Source organism: Ranitomeya imitator, chromosome 2, assembly GCF_032444005.1.
Source record: "Ranitomeya imitator isolate aRanImi1 chromosome 2, aRanImi1.pri, whole genome shotgun sequence".
In the NCBI taxonomy this organism is placed as follows: domain Eukaryota; kingdom Metazoa; phylum Chordata; class Amphibia; order Anura; family Dendrobatidae; genus Ranitomeya; species Ranitomeya imitator.
The window spans coordinates 118,885,946-118,913,433 of record NC_091283.1 but is presented as its reverse complement, the minus strand read 5'-3'; the positions used below and the strand labels follow the sequence as shown (position 1 = coordinate 118,913,433).

Here is a 27,488-nt window from a genome sequence, read left to right as displayed (position 1 = left end):
TCTGAGTTTCAAAAATAATTGCAAACTGTTTCTGGCATTGAAACCTCGCTCCTCTGGTGACCCAGTTCAACACGTTAAGATTATTATTTCTTTATTACTTGGCGACCCTCAAGACTGGGCATTTTCCCTTGCGCCAGGAGATCCTGCATCATGTAATATTGATGCGTTTTTTCTGGCGCTCGGATTACTGTACGATGAACCTAATTCAGTGGATCAGGCAGAGAAAAATTTGCTGGCTCTGTGTCAGGGTCAGGATGAGATAGAGATTTATTGTCAGAAGTTTAGAAAGTGGTCAGTGCTCACTCAATGGAATGAATGTGCTTTGGCAGCAATCTTCAGAAAGGGTCTCTCTGAAGCCCTTAAGGATGTCATGGTGGGATTTCCTATGCCTGCTGGTCTGAATGAGTCTATGTCTTTGGCCATTCAGATCGGTCGACGCTTGCGTGAGCGTAAATCTGTGCACCATTTGGCGGTATTATCTGAGCATAAACCTGAGCCTATGCAGTGCGATAGGACTTTGACCAGAGCTGAAAGGCAAGAACACAGACGTCAGAATGGGCTGTGTTTCTACTGTGGTGATTCCACTCATGCTATCTCCGATTGTCCTAAGCGCACTAAGCGGTTCGCTAAGTCTGCCACCATTGGTACGGTACAGTCGAAATTTCTTTTGTCCGTTACTTTGATCTGTTCTTTGTCTTCCTATTCTGTCATGGCATTTGTGGATTCAGGCGCTGCCCTGAATTTGATGGACTTGGAGTTTGCTAGGCGCTGTGGGTTTGTCTTGGAGCCCTTGCAGTGTCTTATTCCATTGAGAGGAATTGATGCTACGCCTTTGGCCAAGAATAAGCCTCAGTATTGGACCCAGCTGACCATGTGCATGGCTCCTGCGCACCAGGAGGATATTCGCTTTCTGGTGTTGCAAAATCTGCATGATGTGGTCGTGTTGGGGTTGCCATGGCTACAAGTCCATAACCCAGTATTAGATTGGAAATCAATGTCTGTGTCCAGCTGGGGTTGTCAGGGGGTACATGGTGATGTTGCAATTCTGTCTATCTCATCATCCACCCCTTCTGAGGTCCCAGAGTTCTTGTCTGATTACCGGGATGCATTCGATGAGCCCAAGTCCAATTCCCTACCTCCGCATAGGGATTGTGATTGTGCTATCGAGTTGATTCCTGGTAGTAAGTTTCCTAAGGGTCGACTGTTTAATTTATCTGTACCTGAGCACGCCGCTATGCGGAGTTATGTAAAAGAATCCTTGGAGAAGGGTCATATTCGGCCGTCATCATCGCCATTGGGGGCAGGGTTCTTTTTTGTGGCCAAGAAGGATGGTTCGCTGAGACCTTGTATTGATTACCGCCTTCTAAATAAAATTACGGTCAAATTTCAGTACCCCTTGCCGCTGCTATCTGATTTGTTTGCTCGGATTAAGGGGGCTAGTTGGTTCACCAAGATAGATCTTCGTGGTGCATATAATCTTGTGCGTATTAAACGGGGCGATGAATGGAAAACTGCATTTAATACGCCCGAGGGCCATTTTGAGTACCTAGTTATGCCATTCGGACTTGCCAATGCTCCATCAGTATTTCAGTCCTTTATGCATGACATCTTCCGAGAGTACCTGGATAAATTCCTGATTGTATACTTGGATGATATTTTGGTCTTCTCGGATGATTGGGAGTCTCATGTGAAGCAGGTCAGAATGGTGTTCCAGGTCCTGCGTGCTAATTCTTTGTTTGTGAAGGGATCAAAGTGTCTCTTTGGTGTTCAGAAGGTTTCATTTTTGGGGTTCATTTTTTCCCCTTCTACCATCGAGATGGACCCTGTTAAGGTGCAGGCCATTTATGATTGGACTCAGCCGACATCTCTGAAGAGTCTGCAAAAGTTCCTTGGCTTTGCTAATTTTTATCGTCGCTTCATCTGTAATTTTTCTAGTATTGCTAAACCATTGACCGATTTGACCAAGAAGGGTGCTGATGTGGTCAATTGGTCTTCTGCTGCTGTGGAAGCTTTTCAGGAGTTAAAGCGTCGTTTTTCTTCTGCCCCTGTGTTATGTCAACCAGATGTTTCGCTTCCGTTTCAGGTTGAGGTTGATGCTTCTGAAATTGGAGCGGGGCTGTTTTGTCGCAAAGAGGTGCTGATTGCTCGGTGATGAATCCATGCGCCTTCTTTTCCAGGAAGTTTTCGCCTGCTGAGCGAAATTATGATGTTGGCAATCGAGAGTTGCTGGCCATGAAGTGGGCATTCGAGGAGTGGCGTCATTGGCTTGAAGGAGCTAGGCATCGCGTGGTGGTCTTGACTGATCACAAGAACTTGACTTATCTCGAGTCTGCCAAACGGTTGAATCCTAGACAGGCTCGTTGGTCGCTGTTTTTCTCCCGCTTTGACTTTGTGGTTTCATACCTTCCGGGCTCTAAAAATGTGAAGGCGGATGCCCTGTCTAGGAGTTTTGTGCCCGACTCTCCGGGTTTGCCTGAGCCGGCGGGTATTCTCAAAGAGGGAGTAATTGTGTCTGCCATCTCCCCTGATTTGCGGCGAGTACTGCAAAAATTTCAGGCTAATAAACCTGATCGTTGCCCAGCAGAGAAACTGTTTGTCCCTGATAGGTGGACAAATAAAGTTATCTCTGAGGTTCATTTTTCGGTGTTAGCTGGTCATCCTGGAATCTTTGGTACCAGAGATTTGGTGGCTAGATCCTTTTGGTGGCCGTCTCTGTCGCGGGATGTGCGTTCTTTTGTGCAGTCCTGTGGGATTTGTGCTCGGGCTAAGCCCTGCTGTTCTCGTGCCAGTGGGTTGCTTTTGCCCTTGCCGATTCCGAAGAGGCCTTGGACACATATCTCTATGGATTTTATTTCGGATCTCCCCGTCTCTCAAAAAATGTCGGTCATTTGGGTAGTTTGTGATCGCTTCTCTAAGATGATCCATTTGGTACCCTTGTCTAAATTACCTTTCTCCTCTGATTTGGTGCCATTGTTCTTCCAGCATGTGGTTCGTTTACATGGCATTCCAGAGAACATCGTTTCTGACAGAGGTTCCCAGTTTGTTTTGAGGTTTTGGCGAGCCTTTTGTGCTAGGATGGGCATTGATTTGTCTTTTTCCTCGGCTTTCCATCCTCAGACAAATGGCCAGACTGAACGAACCAATCAGACCTTGGAAACATATCTGAGATGTTTTGTTTCTGCTGATCAGGATGATTGGGTGTCCTTTTTGCCGTTGGCTAAGTTCGCTCTTAATAATCGGGCCAGCTCGGCTACCTTGGTTTCACCGTTTTTCTGCAATTCTGGGTTCCATCCTCGTTTCTCTTCAGGGCAGGTTGAGTCTTCGGACTGTCCTGGTGTGGATACTGTGGTGGACAGGTTGCAGCGGATTTGGACTCATGTAGTGGACAATTTGACCTTGTCCCAGGAGAAGGCTCAACGTTTCGCTAATCGCAGACGCTGTGTGGGTTCCCGACTTCGTGTTGGGGATTTGGTTTGGTTGTCATCTCTTTATATTCCTATGAAGGTTTCCTCTCCTAAGTTTAAGCCTCGTTTCATTGGTCCGTATAGGATTTCTGAGGTTCTTAATCCTGTGTCTTTTCGTTTGACCCTTCCAGATTCTTTTTCCATCCATAACGTATTCCATAGGTCATTGTTGCGGAGATACGTGGCACCTGTGGTTCCATCTGTTGATCCTCCTGCCCCGGTTTTGGTGGAGGGGGAGTTGGAGTATATAGTGGAGAAGATTTTGGATTCTCGTGTTTCGAGACGGAAACTCCAGTATCTGGTTAAGTGGAAGGGTTATGGTCAGGAAGATAATTCCTGGGTCTTTGCCTCTGATGTCCATGCTGCCGATCTTGTTTGTGCCTTTCATATGGCTCATCCTGGTCAGCCTGGGGGCTCTAGTGAGGGTTCGGTGACCCCTCCTCAAGGGGGGGTACTGTTGTGAATTCTGTGATCAAGCTCCCTCCTGTGGTCACAAGTGGTACTGCGGCTTCTGAGTTTCCTTCCTCAGGTGATGAGGTTAAGTCGTTAGGTGCTGCTCTATTTAACTCCACCTAGTGCTTTGATCCTGGCCTCCAGTCAATGTTCTAGTATTGGTCTTGCTTCCTCCTGGATCGTTCCTGTGGCCTGTCTGCTCAGCATAAGCTAAGTTCTGCTTGTGTTACTTTTGTTGCTATATTTTCTGTCCAGCATTGCTTTTTGGGTTTTGCTTGCTTGCTGGAAGCTCTGAGATGCAGAGGGAGCACCTCCGTACCATTAGTCGGTGCGGAGGGTCTTTTTGCCCCTCTGCGTGGTTGTTTGTAGGTTTTTGTGTTGACCGCAAAGCTATCTTTCCTATCCTCGGTCTATTCAGTAAGTCGGGCCTCACTTTGCTAAATCTATTTCATCTCTGTGTTTGTATTTTCATCTTAACTCACAGTCATTATATGTGGGGGGCTGCCTTTTCCTTTGGGGAATTTCTCTGAGGCAAGGTAGGCTTATTTTTCTATCTTCAGGACTAGCTAGTTTCTCAGGCTGTGCCGAGTTGCATAGGGAGCGTTAGGCGCAATCCACGGCTACCTCTAGTGTGGTTTGATAGGTTTAGGGATTGCGGTCAGCAGAGTTTCCACGTCTCAGAGCTCGTCCAATGTTTTGTGGTTTTTGTCAGGTCACTTGTGTGCTCTGAACTTCAAGGTCCATTGTGGTTCTGAATTACCTATTCATAACAGTTTTGCTTGTGTAAAGCGACATTCACATATCAGTTGAATCGGGCTTAGTTTTTTAAGTCAGATTCAACTCAACAACTCACAATCGATGCCAGAACTGATGCAAAAATCTATCAGTTGTCATCAGAATTTTCACCATTTTCTTCCAGGTTTTGGTTCGGGCATACATCACAACTTTTTGTTTTAAGAATAGGCCATGAATATCATCAACCCAAGCAACCCCTGTAGGCTTTTCTTTTCCACATGAATCTGTTATCTTGTATACCCTATACATGGATGCTTTTATTGAGTTTATAGAATATTACAGACCCAATACACAATAGACTAAAGTCAGCTGTACCCTCCAATATCGGCTGGATCGGCTGACAGTCCAATGTCTGAAGAGATAAGGATTGGGATATTAATGCTCATGTATTTTGTTATTCAGGATATAGGTCACTGCCAGAGCTTTCTGACAGTGGCTTTTTCCCCTCTTCCTTTAGGAAGCACATGAACGTTCTCCCAAGCGGAACTTTCACACTTTTGCATAGCACAAAAAAGAGAGTTTAAAGTAGTGTTACCATTAAAGGTATTTAACACTGGAGGTCCCACTGCTCAATTCACTGTCTATAGGATTGACCTGACAGAGATAGCCAAGAGCAGTCCTTTTCTATCAATCAGTCCCATAGATAATGAATAGAACTGTGCTGCACATGATTAGCAAAGCAAACCCATTCATTCATGGATGAGTTAGAGATTGGTGAGCATTTCAGTGGTGGAGCCCCAATGAGCTCACATTTTTGAATTAGTAATAGCCCTTTACCAGATCAGTCTAATATAAATTGACACATTTCCGTGCATGAAAGCGCCGTGCATTGTATAAGGATTGAGGAATCCATTGGCTGCATCATGCACCACCCCATTAGGCCCTAAGTGATTAAAAACATACAAGTAAAAAGAATGAATCATTTTATATAGGCAGTAAACAATTATTACTTCTCAAGTTCAGAAACCCCATGCAGAATTCATAAAGATGCATAAGTATTTAATTTCAGAAGGGTCAAAAATATGGAGACAGAGGATCGGGTTTGATGGCATTGATTTATGACTTTATGCTTGAGTCATAATTCATAGTCAAATGCCTTGGGAGGAGAATTTATCTAATCTGCCACTTTTGTGTGTAGTGCTTGGAATTTGAAGTAATCTAACATTAATGTGTGATGCCTTCAGTTTCTTCTTTTATATTCTTGCTGAAGCTTCAGTTCTGCTATCCCCGTTGTAAGCATTTTCGAGCTCATGCTTATGTGTATTTCATGCAAAACAAAAATTAAGTTCAAGATTTACCCCTGAGTGTTTACCTGGAGGAAAGCATAGCTTATATATATCTATATTTTTGGGTACAGCAGGAGAATAATTAATTAAACATAAAAACAAAAGGGAAAACAGTTTCAGGTCACACTCACAATGGGCAGTTTTGGACTTCAGTTATGGTCAAAGTTAGTGAAAAGGAACTAATAGCTAATGAATTCCCATTTGGACATCTGTTGTTACGCTTCTTACATTTTGAGTAGTAAGCATATTACTATGTGAAAGGTTGGTTTGAAGATTTCGGTAAAAAAAACCTAGTTATTGCCAATCAGGAGAGAATGTACTGATTGCTTGGGGGCTGACTGCTGGGACCCCCAGTGATCCTGGGATCTGGGCTCTGAAACTCTGAGAATGGAACACTGCAGTCTTTTATTGAATGGAGCTGAGGTGGGCATGATCAAGCTTCGGGCAGGATCATAGACAATAAATGGAATGAAGGTCAAACATGTGCATCTGTCATCAAAACACTATTTACTGGTAGATATAGTGGTAATCTGACAGGAAAAAGCATTTAAGTCATAGGAGGCTTATTGGAAGCATGGCCACAGGGAGAAAAAGAAGTTATATTCTCCCTGAAGTCATCTGGGCAGTTCCTGGAGCTATTACAATTACCACTCACTAGACAGTGAGCGTCCTGTAATCTCTTCTTGGTACACGGATTGACCGCCTGCTCTGCACACCTACGCTGTCACTCAATGTGCAAGCGATTGAATACAGCGAGCTTACTGTGTAGTAAGTGGTTATTGTAATCGCTCCCTACAACTTTCAGATGACTGGAAGTAATGGAAGTACATCACAGATCAGTCAATTCAAAGTCACCCTGACTATGCAGGTCCAGAACTTCCCTGTATCGCTTCAATCTTTCTACTAACGTTAACGGACTCATTTTCAATGTTCTTCATCACTGCATAGTACACCTCAATCAGTGTAGTTCTTTTTCCATCCTTATGTGGCATGAACTGTGCACTCTAACCTCCTATCCCTACATTGTAAAATCTCAAAATGCCACTGATTAGCTAGCCCTCCTCTTTTATAGTCAGTGATAATCCCCCTCGATTTGCTGTGCTAAACCATGTGAGGTGATAGCTGAAAAGCACTACGAGGAAGCCCACGTGGCTGCGTCTGACATTAGTAGCCCACTCTCTGTGTCTTGAGGAGTGTGTGATATTTGCCATTTATGTGAATCGAAAGGCAAAATGGTTGAATTCTCCGGGACTTGTGAATTTGAGGAAATTTGTCTCAAAGTCAATGAGCAGCAGATAGATCCGCTCAATCCAAGCAATACATGTTCTTTTCTTAGCACATATGATTTCAGCAGTAAAGAAAGCACTTTGTCTAGAAACTTTACATTTTTTATTTAAAAAAACATCTATACATTATCATGACGTAAAAAAAGTCAAACAAAAAAATCCAGTTGTGAAAATATGTAGCTGTACTAAAGTTTTTTTTAGTACCATAAAATTTTGGCTCTCAACAGTAGCCTAATAAAGCTAGGTACAAATTAAGCAGATAGACCAACAAAGGAATGCCCCACTGAGAGGCCTCAAATGTAGCTACTATCTACAAGGATGAAAAGAAATCACCCATATTTATGCTACCAGGGGAAGATGCAAAGTTCTTAGGATGTTTTTGAAGGGAGATTCGTGGGGTTTATTTGGTAATAGTGAGGGGACGTGACAAAACTTTTCAACAATCCATCAATGAGGTCTGGATTGTTTTTTAAAGGGATTCATGTAGAAACATATTTTTCTGCTTCTATTCTGGCCGGTTAACCCCTTGAGGATACACCAATGTCTTTCCCTCCATTTTTTTCCATTCTCCTTTCAGATGTTATTACGGTACTTTTTCCCATTCAAATGATCTTCAGTAGGCCCTGCGCTACTATGATAATCCATCAGCACCTCACAATCGAGTCTCGGGATGTGATGGTATGGCAGTGTCTATCTAACCACCTAGATGCTGCGGTCACTGTTGACTGTAGCATTGAAAGGGATATAATGCTGCGAATGGAGCCAGGTCTGGCTACAACAGTTACAAATTACTGGCCATGGACACTTAAAAAGTAAGGCCCCTGTGCAAAAACAATTCATGGGCCCTTTTCCATTCAATAGCCCCTCATAATACACAATTCCATCTGATTTGAGGGTACAATTGGATCCCCTTACATCTTGGGCCCCTGTGCATCTACACAGGTTGCGCCAATGATATGTCCGACCCTGAAGGTGACTTTTCAGTTTTACATGGGATTTACTTGAGCAAGGTCCTGTATGAGACTGAAGTGTTGCACACAAGGGGGCATGGAATAAAGTCCACCATATTTCTCTGCAAACATATGGGAGTGCAGACTTTGGATAGGTGTATGCAGTGACGTCCGCACCAATGTTCCATTGATTTGGCTCTGCTGTTCTTTTTTTCTTGTTTATAGATGGATAGATTGACTTTAGCACAAAGCATCAAGTGAATTTGTGAAGCTCTAAAAAGAGTATGAATAGGAATCAAATATTGGATCCAAGGCTTATCGTTTCTCTTTAAGCTCTCAAAGTCAGTTCACGATGTAGAACCACCAGATGATTCCTGTTTTGCAATTACAGTGCACAAAACAAATTGGTTCTTCCCACACAGCAAGAGCACAGAGGAAGGATTGTAATTTATTACAGCAAGGTAGTAATATGACAGAGACAAAGCCTTACCCTTAAGCGTCTTTCAAAAGAGGAGATATTGCCTTTGTTCTGCTCCTTACGTTGTCGCCACTCAATGAGATTTGGGCTGTGCTCCCCAGGAAGAGAGATATTACATTTGCCCAGAGTTGGACTGACCACTCCTGCCAGTATATGGGGCTCTGCATTCAGGCTGATTTCCATTCCGCTGGCAAAGGTGACCCTGAGAGAGCCATCAGGGTTCACTCGATAGGTGTTAATATTGTTTTCTGCCAATAAACAAGGACGTTATTGTCAACAGATGCACATCCATTTTTATCTTCTATGTATGTAGAGGGAAACATTATATTTATGTTACAATAGTTTGGGAAGTGTTTTGGTTTTCCTTAAAGAGATCGGCTGAATATGGCGTCTTACAAGTGTTGCATGGAAGAAAAGTATGTAAACAATGGTAGCTCCTTTACCAAGCAAAAGAGATTGTTTCACAAGTATTACCTAGGTGAGGGTCACCTTATAATTCAATGTCCGACCTTTAACAAGCAAAATAATACTATCATAGTCTCTCTTGTTCTGTGCAAGAGCTAAGTTTGCATATTTTCTCTTATGGTGCATTGACTGGAAGGGTGTGTTCACACTGAGTTGTTTTTTTTCAGGAGTTTATGGAACAGAAACTTTCCAACACTTCAATCAAAACTTGTGGTTTTTGGAGGTTTCTGCTCCAAAATTCCTGAAACATTTCAGTATAAACACACCTTAGGATGAGATGCTCAGCTTTTCTCTTTGAGAACCAGTACTTCAAAAGCTACGTTCACATTTGCGTCTTTGGGCGCAGCGTTGTCGACGCAACGCAAAACGCATATACACAACGCAGCGTTTTTTGACGCATGCATTGTCCTCAAATGCTTTTATGTCTAGATACTTCATCAATGGGTTTTTTCTCAAAAGGCGCATGCGTTGTACAACGCAGGTCAACGCAGGCACCTGCGCCCTATGCGTTTATCATTGACACTAATGTGTTTTTTTTTACGCATGTACGACGCAAGTGCGTTACATGCGTTTTTGATTGGAAATTTGGCGCAGGCAAACTGCTACACGTAGCGTCGCCCGCGCCCTGACTGGTGCGCCAAAATGACGCATGCGTCGTACAACGCATCACAACGCATACCCATGTGCCCCCCATGTTAAAGATAGGGGCGCATGACGCATGCGTCGGTATCCGTCGATGGCGCTGCGCCCAAAGACGCAAATGTGAACATAGCAAAACAGATTTCTGCAAGGACAACATATATAGGTAGAGACTCTGCTGGTAAAGGGGAGCAGGGAGAAGCCACCGGGGACCTGCCTTGGACTGGCCATCTTACTTACATCATCCCAGGCTGGCATCCTGAAGTATATTTTCTCTGAAACGTTGCAGCATTTCAGAGTTGTCCCCAGGTTGCTTCACTGCCCTGCACCAGCATCTTTAGCTTGATTGATAGCTAACTGTCTCTGTGACATCAGGCAAGGAAATCAGACAGCTACTAGTGATGAGCGAATGTGCTTAGATAAGGCATTATCCGAGCATGCATGGGTGCTAATTGAGTGATTGTGGCATGCTCGAAAAATATGTGTGAATCCTCGTGCTTGCATGTCTCACGGCTGTTTGACAGCCACAACAGATGCAGGGATTGCCTGCATAACACCTTATCCAAGCACGTTCGCTCGTCACGGTTAGCTATGAATCAAGCTTAAAAAGATGGTACTAGGCAGGGAAACAATGAAGGGAAGCAGAGGTTCCGTAAAAGTACATGTCATTTCATGTCCAAAGCACTTCTGCTTAATTTGTACATGAATTACAATGCTAAATACTCTGGAATGCAGCAACAGATAGAAAATATAAAGGTGTCGCAAATTTACGGTACATTTCAAAAGCTTACATGTCCATATATGCATATATGTGGTTTGGGTGGGCCTGGTCTTACTGACTTATTCTCTTTAATAATGGCTATTTGTGCTCTTATATTGCATACTTTCATTAGGCACTTTGATGCTGCCAGTAAGGACTATTATAAAGCAGTGGACCAAGTGTGGGGTAAACTGGGAAGAAAAGATGCGAGTGTGATTAAAAAGAGTCAAATCAGAAAGGCAATAGAGCCAAGCAGGACAAAACCAGCTAATTAGATATTTTTATTTTGTTGTGTATTGCAGTTAGAGCTGAAATACTGACCAAATGCACCTTTGATGAAGCACAGTGTAATGTCACTACAGCCCCCACACATGACACGATGTCCCCAGCAGCCTGCCAGAAAGTATGATGGCACCCACATACAGTATGATGCCCTTCACATCCTCCCACAGACAGTATGATGGCATCCACAGCCCCACACACATAGCGTGATGGCCCCTAGAGTCTCCCACACACGGATGGATGGCCTCACAGTCCAACAGACAGTATTGATGACTTCACAGTGACCACACACAATATAATGTCGCCACAGCCCCACTTACACAGTAATGTGGCACTCACAGCCCCACAAACAGTATGATGCCCCCATAGGGATTCTCCCAGAGCATGATGTCTCCACAGACACCACACACAGTATGATGGTCTACTACAGCTTCATACAACCCAACACACTTTATAATGGCACCAACAGCCTTCCATATAGAGTATAATGTCCCCCACAGCCCCACACACATTTCCCTAATGTGCTGCTTCAGTTTCTGCCATATGGGGACTGAGGTACTGCACAGCAGGTAAATCTAGTGAGACTTAGACTCACAAGCTGAATAGTGGCAGATAAATATACAGTTAGAATTGCGACACCAGATTGGGCCCAGAGTTGTTCATCATCGGGTCACCCCCTACTCATGAGCTCCATGTCATATGCCACTATTAGCGGTATGTCATTGCATGTAGGGCCCCAATCAATCTGAAAACAAAAGCTGAGTATCAATTTTATGACTTTAGTCAGCTGATATTCACATCTGTAATATTTGATCATCTGTTGCACATCTGGACAACTAAGCTCAACATGCTACTCTAATATGTCCCGTAAAATGGCAAACATCTTGATGGAAACCGAACAAACCCAATGATAGACATTAGGAACCCCGGTGTGCTGCTGGTATCAATCATGTAATGAATTGTGTTAACATTCCAATGATAGAATAATATAATCTAGATTTAGTTCCTGGTCTTCTCCTGCGTCAGTCCCTTCTGATATAATGGTACACTTTACTAAATACTGGACACCTGACCTCTGATCAATAACGGAGCTCACGTCTTGTTAACATTGACTGCTATTGTTATTTTTCTCCTTACCTTGCCTTAGAGAATATACAATGCTTGTTGCTGATATATTAGTGGTGGTGATAACATTTTCCTTGTTTGAAGTGTCAAGTTCGACCCGTGTGGATTTTTCCATATCGCTGTAAAAACTGCTGACTTCCCCAGTTGGAAAGGTTGCATTTGTTAAATGTCCTTCAGGGTCATACCTTAAAATAGGAAAAGAAAAAAACGCATGTCATTAGTTTCTTACCAGCGTCCGAGGTTTCATTTAAACGTGTTTATTAGCTAACATAATTCACGGAGATCATTGTGCTTGATAGGTGGGATTCATATAGAACTGACGAGAGTCATTACTACACTATGGTTGAAAGCAGTTGGAAACTTTTATAACATTTTATTTGTGGTTTCAATGGTAAAAATCATTAAATTGAATTGTATCTATAAAAGGATGCAGCAGTGGGATCTACCTAGATAACTAGTTAGTTCCAGAAATGAATGAAAGCTGATTATATGACGCTGTTACTAGAAGACTAATTCAATCAGACACCTGTTTTTCTCACGTATGAGAAAAACAGACAGATTATTTTGAGCGTGGTCTGAGTGTCATCAGTTTTTCTAAATTCTTACAGAATAATTCTTACATATATTATTCACAATTGTACTCCAGTCATATTTTCTGGGCCAGATATTTTTGAGCAAATATTTGAGTTGCGTTTGTCACTTTAAAGAATCATGTAAAGTATAAGAAAAAAAATAAAGAAAGCTCCATTCTCATTATAAGTATTTGGTGTTTTTTATTTATTTATTTTCTGTATAATTTCTGAACCACATTTTATTTTTGCAAAGGTATCAGGAAAAAATGGATCCAAAAATTTGTTGTACAATTTCTCCTGAATATGCTGATACCCCATATCCTCTGATGCTAATAAGCTAAATAAGATTATTAAGAAGGCAAGTTCTGCTGTGGGCTGTAATCTGGACTCTTTTGGGGAGGTAGTGGAGAAAAGAACTCTGAGAAAGTGTATGGCGATTATGAACAATAATGCACATCCATTATATGAGCTATTCATGAGACAGAAGAGCACCTTCAGCAACCGGCTAATACTTCTGAGGTGTAAGAAGGAAAAATATCGGAAATCGTTTGTGCCAACTGCCATGGGAATGTACAACAATAACATTAGGGTTAAACCACCAAGGTGAATGTCTACTTATTTCTCTACATTTCAGTTCACTCGTTGTGTATGTCCTATTCTAATGTATAATGTATAATGTTCTTCTGTCAACTCCACTGTCATGTCAACTATGTAATTATTTTATGATTTTTATGATTTAAGTTGTGCTGCTGTGATACTATAATTTTCCATGGGATCAATAAAGTGTATCGTATCGTATTGTATCGTCTATGTGGGGGAAACCACTGTTTGGGCGCACAACAGAGCTCGGAAGGGAAGGAGCGCCATTTGATTTTTTTAAATGTAAAATTTGCTGGAATAATTAGCGGATGACATGCCACTTTTGGAGAGCCCCTGATGTGCCTCTAAAAAGTGGAAACTGCTCACAAGGGACACCATTTTGGAAACTAGACCCCCTCTGGGAACTTATCTAGATGTGTAGTGAGCACCTTGAACCCCCAGGTGCTTCACAGATGTTTATAACGTTGAGCTGTGAAAATAAGAAATCACATTTTTTCCACCAAATTTTTTTTATCCTCAAATTTTGCATTTTCACAAGTAACATGAGAAATTGCACCATACAATTTGTTATACAATTTCTCCTCAGTAAGCCAATACCCCACATATGGGGGGAAATTACTGTTTTGGCGCACATCAGGACACGGAAGGAAAGGTGCACCATTTGACTTTTTGAATGCAAAATTTGCTGGAATTATTAGCGGATGCCATATCACATTTGGAGATATGCCTTAAGAGTGTACACTCCTCACAAGTGACAGCTCACCGACACAAAAAAGGACTTAAAAATCCTCCAAAAAATTGAAAAAAGTCACAGAGAAAAATGCAGAGATGTTTACCTGCTGAAGCCTCCAACTGAATGCACTAGCAGGGTGCGGTGGACACGATTTATGATGGCAAAAACACAGGTGCAAAAAGTACAGATGAAACAACCACTTTCAATCCAGTGTTGACTCTGCATTGCCTGTGTGAACAACGCCACATACAGACTATTATAGCTTATCTTTTTGTGCACTAATGCCAAACAGCCAACACTGGATTGAAAGTGGTTGTTTCATCAGTATTTTTTTGCACCTGTGTGTTTGCCATCATTAATCGGGTCCGCTGCACCCTGCAGTGCATTTGGTTGGAGGCCTCAGCAGGTAAACATCTCTGCATTTTTCTCTGTGACATTTTTCCCTACAAGTGACCCCACATTGGAAACTAGACCCCTCAGGGAACTTATTTAGATGTGTGGTAAGCACTTTGAACCCTGGATGCTTTACAGAAGTTTATAACGTTGAGTCATAAAAATAAAATATCACATTTTTACCACAAAAATGTTCTTCTAGCCCCTTATTTTTTCTTTTCACCGGGGTAATAGGATAAAATGCACCATAAAATTTGTTGCGCAATGTCTCCTGAGTGTGCAGCTACCAAATATGTGGAGGAAAACTACTGTTTGTGAACATGGCAGGGTTCATAAGGCAAGGAGTGCCATTTGACTTTTTAAATGCAAAATTTGCTGTAATTATTAGCGAACTACATGTCACGTTTAGAGAGCCCCTGATGTACGTAAAGAGTGGAAACACCACAAGTGACCCCATTTTAGAAACTAGACCCCTCAGGGAACTTACCTAGATGTGTGGTGAACACCTTCAACCCCCTGGTGCTTCACTGAAATTTATAACGTTGAGCCGTGAAAATAAAGTGAAATCATATTTTCCCCACAAAAATGTTTTTAGTCCCTTTTTTTTAAATTTTCACAAGGGTAATGGGAAAAAATGGACCCTATAATTTGTTGTGAAATTTCTCCTGTGAAACAGTCATGTGAGGGCTTGTTTTTTAAGGGACGAGTTGACGTTTTTATTGGTACCATTTTCAAAAACATGACATTTTTTGATCGCTTTCTATTCCGATTTTTGGGAGGCTGAATGAAAAAAAACATCAATTCAGGATTTTTTAATGCCATTACACATGTGATAAAATTGGTAAGGCAGCTTTATTATTCAGGTCAGTACGATTACAGCGATACCACATCTATATCTTTATGTTTTGGCATTTTTACGTAATAAAAAATAAAAATGTGCATGTCTTTATTCTCAGAGCTATATTTATTTGGATGGAGCTGTGTTGTGAATTCCGCTCTTGGGCTCCCTCAGGTGGTTGTAAGTGGCACTTTTGTGAGTTCTGCTCTTGGGCTCCCTCTTGTGGTTTCTAGTGGTATGGCTGCTCCTTGGAGTTAGCTGTCATCAGCTGCCTTCACTTATCATCTCTTCTGCTCGGCTATTTAAGTCTGGCTCTTTCTTCAGCCAGTGCCACTAGTAAATGGTTCCTGGTTGGATTCACATCTCTTTGGAGTTCCCTGTTATCCTGACCAGTTCAGCTAAGCTAAGTTTTTGCTTGCTCTTTTTTGTCCATAGATTGTGGACTTATCCTTTCTGTGCTTTCTATGTTTATCCAGCTTATCAGTGTGAATTAATTCTGTCTTGCCGGAAGCTCTGGGAGGCAGATTTGCCCTCCACACCTTTAGTCAGGTGTGGAGATTTTTTTTGTAAACTCTGCGTGGATTTTTGTAGTGTTTTATACTGACCGCACAGTATTCCATCCTGTCCTATCTATTTAGCTAGACTGGCCTCCTGTGCTCATCCTGTTTTCATTCTGTGTAAGTCTTTTCCCTCTCCACTCACAGTCATTATTTGTGGGGGGCTAATCTATCCTTTGGGGATTTTCTCTGAGGCTAGATAGTTTTCCTGCTTCTTTCTTTAGGGGTAGTTAGCTCTTAGGCTGTGACGAGATGCCTAGGGAGAGTTAGGAGCATTCCACGGCTACTTTTAGTGTGGTGTTGAGCTTAGGGACTGCGGTCAGTACAGTTACCACGTCCTTCAGAGCTCGTTCCATGTTGCTCCTAGACCACCGTATCATAACAGTACTAGTGGCCAAAAATGAATTAAATGCATCTCAAAAGAAGGAAAAGAAAGTTCTGAACCATTTTTTTTTCTGTGCTCTGGTTTGTCTTTTTTTTTCCTCTTGATATCTGGGTGGTTCAGGATATATGCTTTGGCATGGATGTTCAGGGTTTGTTTTCTCGTGTGGATCAACTTGCTGCAAAAGTACAGAGTATCCAGGACTATGTTGTCCAGACTCCGGCTTTAGAGCCCAGAATTCCTACTCCTAATTTGTTTTTTGGGGACAGATCCAAGTTTTTGAACTTTAAAAATAACTGCAAATTGTTTTTTTGCTTTGAAACCCCGTTCTTCTGGTGATCCCATTCAGCAAGTAAAAATCATCATATCCTTGATGCGTGGTGACCCTCAAGACTGGGCTTTTTCTCTTGAAACAGGGGATCCGGCATTATTGAATGTAGATGCATTTTTTCAAGCGCTCGGATTATTGTATGACGAACCTAATTCTGTGGATCATGCAGAAAAAACCCTGTTGGCCTTGGGTCAAGGTCAGGAAGCGGCTGAGTTATACTGCCAGAAATTTAGAAAATGGTCTGTGCTCACTAAATGGAATGAAGAGGCTCTGGCTGCTATATTCAGAAAAGGTCTTTCTGAAACCCTTAAAGATGTTATGGTGGGCTTTCCTACGCCTGCCGGTTTGAGCGAATCTATGTCTCTAGCCATTCAGATTGATCGGCGTCTGCACGAGCGCAAAGCTGTGCACCATATGGCAGTATCCTCTGAGCAAAGTCCTGAACCTATGCAATGTGATAGGATTTTGACTAGAATAGAACGGCAGGAATTCAGACGTCAGAATAGGCTGTGTTTTTACTGTGGTGATTCGGCTCATGTTATCTCTGATTGCCCTAAGCGTACTAAGAGAGTCGCTAGGTCTGTTACCATAAGTACTATACAGCCTAAATTTCTCTTATCTGTGACCCTGATTTGCTCATTGTCTTCCTTTTCTGTCATGGCATTTGTGGATTCAGGCGCTGCCCTGAACTTAATGGACTTAGAATTCGCCAGGCGCTGTGGTTTTTCCTTGCAGCCTTTGCAGAGCCCTATTCCTTTGAGGGGCATTGATGCTACACCCTTGGCCAAGGATAAACCTCAGTACTGGACACAGATGAATATGTACATGGCTCCAGCACATCAGGAAGATTGCCGTTTTCTGGTGTTGCATAACCTGCATGATGTTGTTGTACTGGGATTTCCATGGATACAGGAACATAATCCGGTGCTGGATTGGAAAACTATGTCGGTGACTAGTTGGGCTTGTCGAGGAGTACATAGTGACGTTCCTTTGATGTCAATTTCCTCTTCCCCCTCTTCTGAGGTCCCTGAGTTTTTGTCGGATTTCCAGGATGTATTTGATGAGCCCAAGTCCAGTTCCCTTCCTCCACATAGGGACTGTGATTGTGCTATTAACTTGATTCCTGGTTGTAAGTTCCCTAAGGGCCGACTTTTCAATCTGTCTGTGCCAGAGCATGCCGCCATGCGGAGCTATGTTAAGGAGTCTTTGGAGAAGGGGCCTATTCGGCCCTCTTCGTCACCATTGGGAGCGGGTTTCTTTTTTGTTGCTAAGAAGGATGGCTCCTTGAGACCCTGTATTGATTATCGTCTTCTTAATAAGATCACGGTCAAATTCCAATACCCCTTGCCTTTGCTTACTGATTTGTTTGCTCAGATTAAGGGGACTAGTTGGTTTAATAAGATTGACCTCCGAGGGGCATATAATCTTGTTCGTATTAAACAGGGTGACGAATGGAAAACTGCATTTAATACGCCCGAAAGCCATTTTGAATACCTTGTGATGCCATTTGGGCTCTCTAATGCTCCATCTGTGTTCCAGTCTTTCATGCATGATATTTTCCGCAATTATCTTGATAAATTCATGGTCGTATATTTGGATGATATTCTGATTTTTTCTGATGATTGGGAGTCTCATGTGAAGCAGGTCAGGATGGTGTTCCAGATCCTTCGTGATAATGCTTTGTTTGTGAAGGGGTCTAAGTGCCTATTCGGAGTTCAGAAGGTCTCTTTTTTGGGTTTTATTTTTTCTCCCTCGTCTATAGAAATGGATCCTGTTAAGGTCCAAGCTATTCATGACTGGATCCAACCCACATCTGTGAAGGGTCTTCAAAAATTTTTGGGCTTTGCTAATTTCTATCGCCGTTTCATTGCCAACTTTTCCAGTGTGGTTAAGCCCCTTACTGATTTGACGAAGAAAGGCGCTGATGTGATGAATTGGTCCTCTGAGGCTGTTGAGGCCTTTCAGGAGCTTAAACGCCGATTTACTTCTGCCCCTGTGTTGCGTCAACCAGATGTTTCTCTTCCTTTTCAGGTTGAGGTCGACGCTTCTGAGATTGGGGCAGGGGACGTTTTGTCTCAGAGGGAGTCTGATGGTTCTTTGATGAAACCGTGTGCTTTTTTTTCCAGAAAGTTTTCGCCTGCGGAATGCAATTATAATGTCGGCAATCGGGAGTTGTTGGCTATGAAGTGGGCGTTTGAGGAGTGGCGACATTGGCTTGAGGGAGCTAAACACCGTGTTGTGGTCCTGACCGATCATAAGAATCTGATTTACCTCGAGTCGGCCAAGTGGCTGAATCCTAGACAGGCTCGATGGTCCCTGTTTTTCTCCCGTTTTGATTTTGTGGTCTCGTATCTTCCGGGATCTAAGAATGTTAAGGCTGATGCCCTCTATAGGAGTTTTTCGCCTGATTCTCCTGGAGTCCTTGAGCCGGTTGGCATTCTTAAGGTGGAGGTGATTCTTTCTGCTATCTCCCCTGATTTGCGGCGGGTGCTTCAGGAATTTCAGGCTGATAGGCCTGACCGCTGTTCAGTGGGGAAGCTGTTTGTTCCTGATAGATGGACAAGTAAGGTAATTTCTGAGGTTCATTGTTCAGTGTTGGCTGGTCATCCTGGGATTTTTGGTACCAGAAATTTGGTTGCAAGGTCATTTTGGTGGCCTTCCTTGTCACGCGATGTGCGTGCTTTTGTGCAGTCCTGTGGGACTTGCGCCCGGGCCAAGCCTTGCTGTTCCCACGCTAGTGGGTTGCTTTTGCCTTTGCCGGTCCCTGAGAGGCCCTGGACGCATATTTCCATGGATTTTATTTCGGATCTTCCTGTTTCCCAGAAGATGTCTGTTATCTGGGTTGTTTGTGACCGGTTCTCTAAAATGGTCCATCTGGTACCTTTGCCTAAGTTGCCTTCCTCCTCAGATCTGGTTCCATTATTTTTTCAGCATGTGGTTCGTTTGCATGGCATTCCAGAGAATATTGTGTCTGACAGAGGTTCTCAGTTTGTCTCTAGATTTTGGTGGGCCTTTTGTGCTAGGATGGGCATTGATTTGTCTTTTTCTTCGGCGTTTCATCCTCAGACTAATGGCCAAACTGAGCGAACTAATCAGACCTTGGAGACCTTTTTGAGATGCTTTGTGTCTGCTGATCAGGATGATTGGGTGTCTTTCTTGCCGTTGGCCGAGTTTGATCTTAATAATCGGGCTAGTTCGGCTACTTTGGTTTCACCTTTCTTTTGTAATTTTGGTTTTCATCCTCGTTTTTCTTCTGGACAGGTTGAGCCTTCTGATTGTCCTGGTGTTAATTCTGTGGTGGACAGGCTGCAGCAGATTTGGACTCATGTGGTGGACAATTTGACGTTGTCTCAGGAAAGGGCTCAACGTTTTGCTAACCGCTGTCGGTGTGTTGGTCCCCGGCTTCGTGTGGGGGATTTGGTTTGGTTGTCTTCTCGTCATGATCCTTTGAAGGTTTCTTCTAAGTTTAAGCCTCGGTTTATTGGTCCTTATAAAATTTCTGAAATTATTAATCCGGTGTCTTTTTGTTTGGCTCTTCCTGCCTCTTTTGCCATTCATAATGTTTTCCATAGATCTTTGTTGCGGAGATATGTGGTGCCCGTTGTTCCCTCGGTTGACCCTCCTGCCCCGGTGTTGGTTGAGGGAGAGTTGGAATATGAGGTTGAGAAGATTTTGGATTCTCGTTTTTCGAGGCGGAGGCTTCAGTATCTTGTCAAGTGGAAGGGTTATGGCCAGGAGGATAATTCTTGGGTTGTTGCCTCCGATGTCCATGCCACCGATTTGGTTTGTGCATTTCACTTGGCTCGTCCTGATCGGCCTGGGGGCTCTGGTGAGGGTTCGGTGACCCCTCCTCAAGGGGTGGGTACTGTTGTGAATTCCGCTCTTGGGCTCCCTCCGGTGGTTGTAAGTGGCACTTTTGTGAGTTATGCTCTTGGGCTCCCTCTTGTGGTTTCTAGTGGTATGGCTGCTCCTTGGAGTTAGCTGTCATCAGCTGCCTTCACTTATCGTCTCTTCTGCTCGGCTATTTAAGTCTGGCTCTTTCTTCAGCCAGTGCCACTAGTAAATGGTTCCTGGTTGGATTCACATTTCATTGGAGTTCCCTGTTATCCTGACCAGTTCAGCTAAGCTAAGTTTTTGCTTGCTCTTTTTTGTCCATAGATTGTGGACTTATCCTTTCTGTGCTTTCTATGTTTATCCAGCTTATCAGTGTGAATTAATTCTGTCTTGCTGGAAGCTCTGGGAGGCAGATTTGCCCTCCACATCTTTAGTCAGGTGTGGAGATTTTTTTTGCAAACTCTGCGTGGATTTTTGTAGTGTTTTATACTGACCGCACAGTATTCCATCCTGTCCTATCTATTTAGCTAGACTGGCCTCCTGTGATCATCCTGGGTTCATTCTGTGTAAGTCTTTTCCCTCTCCACTCACAGTCATTATTTGTGGGGGGCTAATCTATCCTTTGGGGATTTTCTCTGAGGCAAGTCAGTTTTCCTGCTTCTTTCTTTAGGGGTAGTTAGCTCTTAGGCTGTGACGAGATGCCTAGGGAGAGTTAGGAGCATTCCACGGCTACTTTTAGTGTGGTGTTGAGCTTAGGGACTGCGGTCAGTACAGTTACCACGTCCTTCAGAGCTCGTTCCATGTTGCTCCTAGACCACCGTATCATAACAGAGCTGTATGATGGCTTGTTTTTTTCAGTTCAAGATGACGTTTTCAGAGATACCATTTTTATTTACTTTCATCATTTTGATTGCATTTTATTTTACTTTTTGTTTGGCAGTTTCTTGATAAAGCATACAGTAGTTTTTTACCTCGTCCTTTCACTTATTTTTTTTAAAGCGGTTAAGTAGTGGGACTATTTTTCAGGATTGGCCTTTCCGGTCCCGGTGATACCAAATTTGGGTACTTTTTTTTAGATTGTTTTTGTTTTTACATAAATAAATGTATTTACTGGAATTATATATACAGTGGGGCAAAAAAGTATTTAGTCAGTCAGCAATAGTGCAAGTTCCACCACTTAAAAAGATGAGAGGCGTCTGTAATTTACATCATAGGTAGACCTCAACTATGGGAGTCAAACTGAGAAAAAAAAATCCAGAAAATCACATTGTCTGTTTTTTTAACATTTTATTTGCATATTATGGTGGAAAATAAGTATTTGGTCAGAAACAAAATTTCATCTCAATACTTTGTAATATATCCTTTGTTGGCAATGACAGAGGTCAAACGTTTTCTGTAAGTCTTCACAAGGTTGCCACACACTGTTGTTGGTATGTTGGCCCATTCCTCCATGCAGATCTCCTCTAGAGCAGTGATGTTTTTGGCTTTTCGCTTGGCAACACGGACTTTCAACTCCCTCCAAAGGTTTTCTATAGGGTTGAGATCTGGAGACTGGCTAGGCCACTCCAGGACCTTGAAGTGCTTCTTACGAAGCCACTCCTTCGTTGCCCTGGCGGTGTGCTTTGGATCATTGTCATGTTGAAAGACCCAGCCACGTTTCATCTTCAATGCCCTTGCTGATGGAAGGAGGTTTGCACTCAAAATCTCACGATATATGGCCCCATTCATTCTTTCATGTACCCGGATCAGTCGTCCTGGCCCCTTTGCAGAGAAACAGCCCCAAAGCATGATGTTTCCACCACCATGCTTTACAGTAGGTATGGTGTTTGATGGATGCAACTCAGTATTCTTTTTCCTCCAAACACGACAAGTTGTGTTTCTTCCAAACAGTTCCAGTTTGGTTTCATCAGACCATAGGACATTCTCCCAAAACTCCTCTGGATCATCCAAATGCTCTCTAGCAAACTTCAGACGGGCCCGGACATGTACTGGCTTAAGCAGTGGGACACGTCTGGCACTGCAGGATCTGAGTCCATGGTGGCGTAGTGTGTTACTTATGGTAGGCCTTGTTACATTGGTCCCAGCTCTCTGCAGTTCATTCACTAGGTCCCCCCGCGTGGTTCTGGGATTTTTGCTCACCATTCTTGTGATCATTCTGACCCCACGGGGTGGGATTTTGCGTGGAGCCCCAGATCGAGGGAGATTATCAGTGGTCTTGTATGTCTTCCATTTTCTAATTATTGCTCCCACTGTTGATTTTTTCACTCCAAGCTGGTTGGCTATTGCAGATTCAGTCTTCCCAGCCTGGTGCAGGGCTACAATTTTGTTTCTGGTGTCCTTTGACAGCTCTTTGGTCTTCACCATAGTGGAGTTTGGAGTCAGACTGTTTGAGGGTGTGCACAGGTGTCTTATTATACTGATAACAAGTTTAAACAGGTGCCATTACTACAGGTAATGAGTGGAGGAAAGAGGAGACTCTTAAAGAAGAAGTTACAGGTCTGTGAGAGCCTGAAATCTTGATTGTTTGTTTCTGACCAAATACTTATTCTCCACCATAATATGCAAATAAAATGTTAAAAAAACAGACAATGTGATTTTCTGGATTTTTTTTTCTCAGTTTGTCTCCCATAGTTGAGGTCTACCTATGATGTAAATTACAGACGCCTCTCATCTTTTTAAGTGGTGGAACTTGCACTATTGCTGACTGACTAAATACTTTTTTGCCCCACTGTATATATATATATATATATATATATATATATATATATCAAAAAGCCTAACACATACCCCCAAATCTAACAGACGCTAAATATGTATAATATTGCGTCCACATAATTAACATAGTTTGCACATGTTCTACGCTAGATATACAAGAAAAACCATATAAAGAGAATGCGTATTAAGAACAAATTCTTTATTAGAAACAAATATAAAAACAAAAAATATATACTGAAAACCACAAACAAGCATAAATATTAAAAAATCTGGTAGCCAACAAAGTGCTCAAAATGTGAGCCAAGAAAATATATGTGGCACCCCTCCTGGACAGACAGCATTCCTAGTTACCAATAGTCCACATAGCAATGTGTTTGTACCCCTGGCACATATCCATCTAATAAATTTCAAGAGCAATCCTTAAAGTAACCTATCGGCCAAGATGGCACATCTAAATGCTCCTACTCAATAATATCCATAATTATAAAGGTAGTATATGCCAGTATACTTACACGAAGATGTTAGTTCTTGCTGATGTCCAGGAGATGGTGCCACAGCCCCTACGCGCGTTTCGGCGGCGTGCCCCTGACGAAGGCACGCCGCCGAAACGCGCGTAGGGGCTGTGGCACCATCTCCTGGACATCAGCAAGAACTAACATCTTCGTGTAAGTATACTGGCATATACTACCTTTATAATTATGGATATTATTGAGTAGGAGCATTTAGATGTGCCATCTTGGCCGATAGGTTACTTTAAGGATTGCTCTTGAAATTTATTAGATGGATATGTGCCAGGGGTACAAACACATTGTTATGTGGACTATTGGTAACTAGGAATGCTGTCTGTCCAGGAGGGGTGCCACATATATTTTCTTGGCTCACATTTTGAGCACTTTGTTGGCTACCAGATTTTTTAATATTTATGCTTGTTTGTGGTTTTCAGTATATATTTTTTGTTTTTATATTTGTTTCTAATAAAGAATTTGTTCTTAATATATATATATGTATATATGCTACATGCATACATACAGTTAAGTCCATATATATTTGGACAGAGACAACATTTTTCTAATTTTGGTTATAGACATTACCACAATGAATTTTAAACAAAACAATTCAGATGCAGTTGAAGTTCAGACTTTCAGCTTTCATTTGAGGGTATCCACATTCAAATTTTATGAAGGGTTTAGGAGTTTCCGCTCCTTGACATGTGCCACCCTGTTTTTAAAGGAACCAAAAGTAATTGGACAATTGACTCCAGGGCTATTTCATGGACAGATGTGGGCAATCCCTTCATTATGTCATTCTCAATTAAGCAGATAAAAGGCGTGGAGTTGATTTGAGGTGTGGTGCTTGCATTTGGAAGGTTTTGCTGTGAAGTAAACATGCGGTCAAAGGAGCTCTCCGTGCAGGTGAAACAAGCCATCCTTAAGCTGCGAAAACAGAAAAAACCTATCTGAGAAACTGCTACAATATTAGGAGTGGCAAAATCTACAGTTTGGTACATCCTGAGAAAGAAAGAAAGCACTGGTGAACTCATCAATGCAAAAAGACCTGGGCGCCCACGGAAGACAACAGTGGTGGATGATCGCAGAATAATCTCCATTGTGAAGAGAAACCCCTTCACAACAGCCAACCAGGTGACCAACACTCTCCAGGAGGTCGGCGTATCAATATCTAAATCTACCATAAAGAGAAGACTGCATGAAAGTATATACAGAGTGGTCACTGCACGGTGCAAGCCACTCATAAACATCAAGAATAAAAAGGCTAAAAAACATCTAAAAAAGCCAGCACAGTTCTGGAAGAACATTCTATGGACAGATGAAACCAAGATCAACCTCTACCAGAATGATGGAAAGAGAAAAGTATGGTGAAGGTGTGGTACAGCTCATGAACCAAAGCATGCCACATCATCTGTAAAACACAGCGGAGGCAGTGTGATGGCTTGGGCATGCATGGCTGCCAGTGGCACTGGGTCACTAGTGTTTATTGATGATGTGACATAGGACAGAAGCAACCGAATGAATTCTGAGGTATTCAGAGACATACTGTGTGCTCAGATCCAGCCAAATGCAGCCAAACTGATTGGTTGTCGTTTCATACTACAGATGGACAATGACCCAAAACATAAAGCCAACGCAACCCAGGAGTTTATTAAAGCAAAGAAGTGGAATATTCTTGAATGGCCCAGTCAGTCATCTGATCTCAACCCAATTGAGCAGCATTTCACTTGTTAAAGACTAAACTTCAGACAGAAATGCCCACAAACAAACAGCAAGTGAAAACCACCGCAGTGAAGGCCTGACAGAGTATCAAAAAGGAGGAAACACAGCGTCTGGTGATGTCCATGAGTTCAAGACTTCAGGCAGTCATTGACAACAAAGGGTTTTCAACCAAGTACAGAAAATGAACATTTTATTTAAAATTATTCAATCTGTCCAATTACTTTTGGTCCCTTTAAAAACAGGGTGGCACATGTTAAGGAGCTGAAACTCCTAAACCCTTCATCCAATTTTAATGTGGATACCCTCAAATGAAAGCTGAAAGTCTGAACTTCAACTGCATCTGAATTGTTTTGTTTAAAATTCATCGTGGTAATGTCTATAACCAAAATTAGAAAAATGTCTCTGACCAAATATATAAGGACTTAACTGTATATGTTCTTTATTTTGCGATTTTTTTTAAAAATATTTTTTACATTTTTATTACTTTTTTTTACATTATGCCAGGATGGGACATCAACTTTATATGGACAGATCGCTGATCTAATACTCTGCAGTGCTTCTGCATTGCAGAGCATAAGATCAGCATCTCAGATGCAGGGAGAAGACGTGTCAGCTCATGCTTTGAGCAAGAGCTGACTAGCCACCATCCCTATGTGAACGTGCGGCCATCTTTTGGCCCGAGGTCACCATGGAAACTATCGGCACAATGTGATCACAATCACGTTGTGCCGTGAGAGCACAGAGGAAGTTCCTTCTCTGCGTTGCCCTGCGAAGTTGCTGTTACTATTGACAGCAGCATCAGAGCGGTTAAACACCCGTGTTCAGTGCTAGCTCCGATTGTTGGCATTGCTGCAGGGTGTCAGCTCTCATATAGCGCTGACACCCAAATTTGATACCTGCAGTGCTCAGCATGAGCCAGTGCGATCATCATGCCATATATATATATGGCGATTTGCGGGAACGCAGCTCCTGCAACATCGTGTATATACGCTGCATGTCGGGAAGGGGTTAAGCAAGAGGTACTACTGACCGAAAAACACTCTGAAGAACAAAGAGATCTCCAACAAGTCAAGGGCAAAGTTGGTGAGAAGCACAAGGATAGAGTTACAAATTATCCCAATCTCTGATGATCCCCTGAACCACTATCATATCCATTATCATCAAATGGAAAGAACATGTTACCATAACAAACCTGCCAAGAGAGGGCCACCCACCAACACTCTCAACCTGGGCAAGGAGGGCATTAATCAGAGAGGCAGCACGGAGACAAAAGGGAACCCTGAAGGATTTGAAGAGTTCCCATGCAGAGACAAGAATATCTGTCCATGTGACCACAATAAGCCATACACTCCACAGAGGTGCAATTTATGGAATATTGGTTAAAAATCTAATTTTCAGTTTGTCAAAAGACATATGTGAGACTGCCCAAATGTATGGAAGATGGTGCTGTAGTCAGATAAGACCAAAATTGAACTTTTTGGTCACAAAGGTAAACTCTATGTCAGGCGCGAAACCAACACAGCACATCACCCCAAGAACACCATCCCCACAGGAAAGCATGGGGGTGGCAGTATTATGATGTGAGGATGTTTTTCGGAAGCAGGAACATGGAAAATAGATTTAGTCATGGGGAAGATGGATGGTGCAAAATACAGGGATATTCTTGAGCAAAACTAGTTTCAGTCTGTCAGTGATTTGGGACTGAGGTTCACCTTCCAACAAGACAATGACCCAAAGCATACTCCTAAAGTAATGCTAGAGTGGTTTAAAGGGAAATGTGTAAATGTTTTGGAGTGGCCTAGTCAAAGCCCAGACCTTAACCCAATTGAGAATATGTGGTCAGACTTTAGAAAAAAAAGGAGCAAAAGAAGTGATGTATCAGCCCCTATATGTCCAAAGCTGCACATGTATACATATATATTTCAGTGTCAATGATTGCATTTTTCTGTTTGTGACTAAATTGTCAACAACAATATGAGTTTTATTCCTGGTCATTTTTATTCTTTACTTTTGTGACAATTTCTCGTTGATGAGTCTCCTAGCTATAGCATAATACTGTAATATTGAGCTAAGTGCTTTTATAATTGAAGCAATTACGATAGTTGTTTTATTATATTTTCAGTTCTAGCTAAGAATAATAATACAGGTACATAATACATTGTAAAAATAATGGCTAATGCATTGCTGAATTTTAATTTCTTGATAGAAGAGATTCTGCTGTCATTCCATAAGCACACCACTAGATGGCAGTGTTTGACCACTAACTGCTCACATGACATTAAATTCATGTAAAGAAGCGCGTGATATATGAGCGCTCGGAAT

The 27,488-nt window shown here is 42.4% G+C and overlaps 1 protein-coding gene across 6 annotated transcripts in view; it reads right to left on the bottom strand.

The window, feature by feature from the left end:
- TENM1 (teneurin transmembrane protein 1) overlaps positions 1-27,488 on the bottom strand; it is a 1,319,573-nt gene that overhangs the window by 23,956 nt on the left and 1,268,129 nt on the right. For all 6 annotated transcript variants that reach the window (XM_069747173.1, XM_069747175.1, XM_069747177.1 and 3 more), the window contains 2 exons: positions 11,996-12,168; positions 8,725-8,960 (listed from right to left, as the gene is read on the bottom strand). In XM_069747173.1, coding sequence (XP_069603274.1) covers positions 8,725-8,960; positions 11,996-12,168 — 409 coding nt within the window. The remainder of the gene's footprint in view (positions 1-8,724; positions 8,961-11,995; positions 12,169-27,488) is intronic.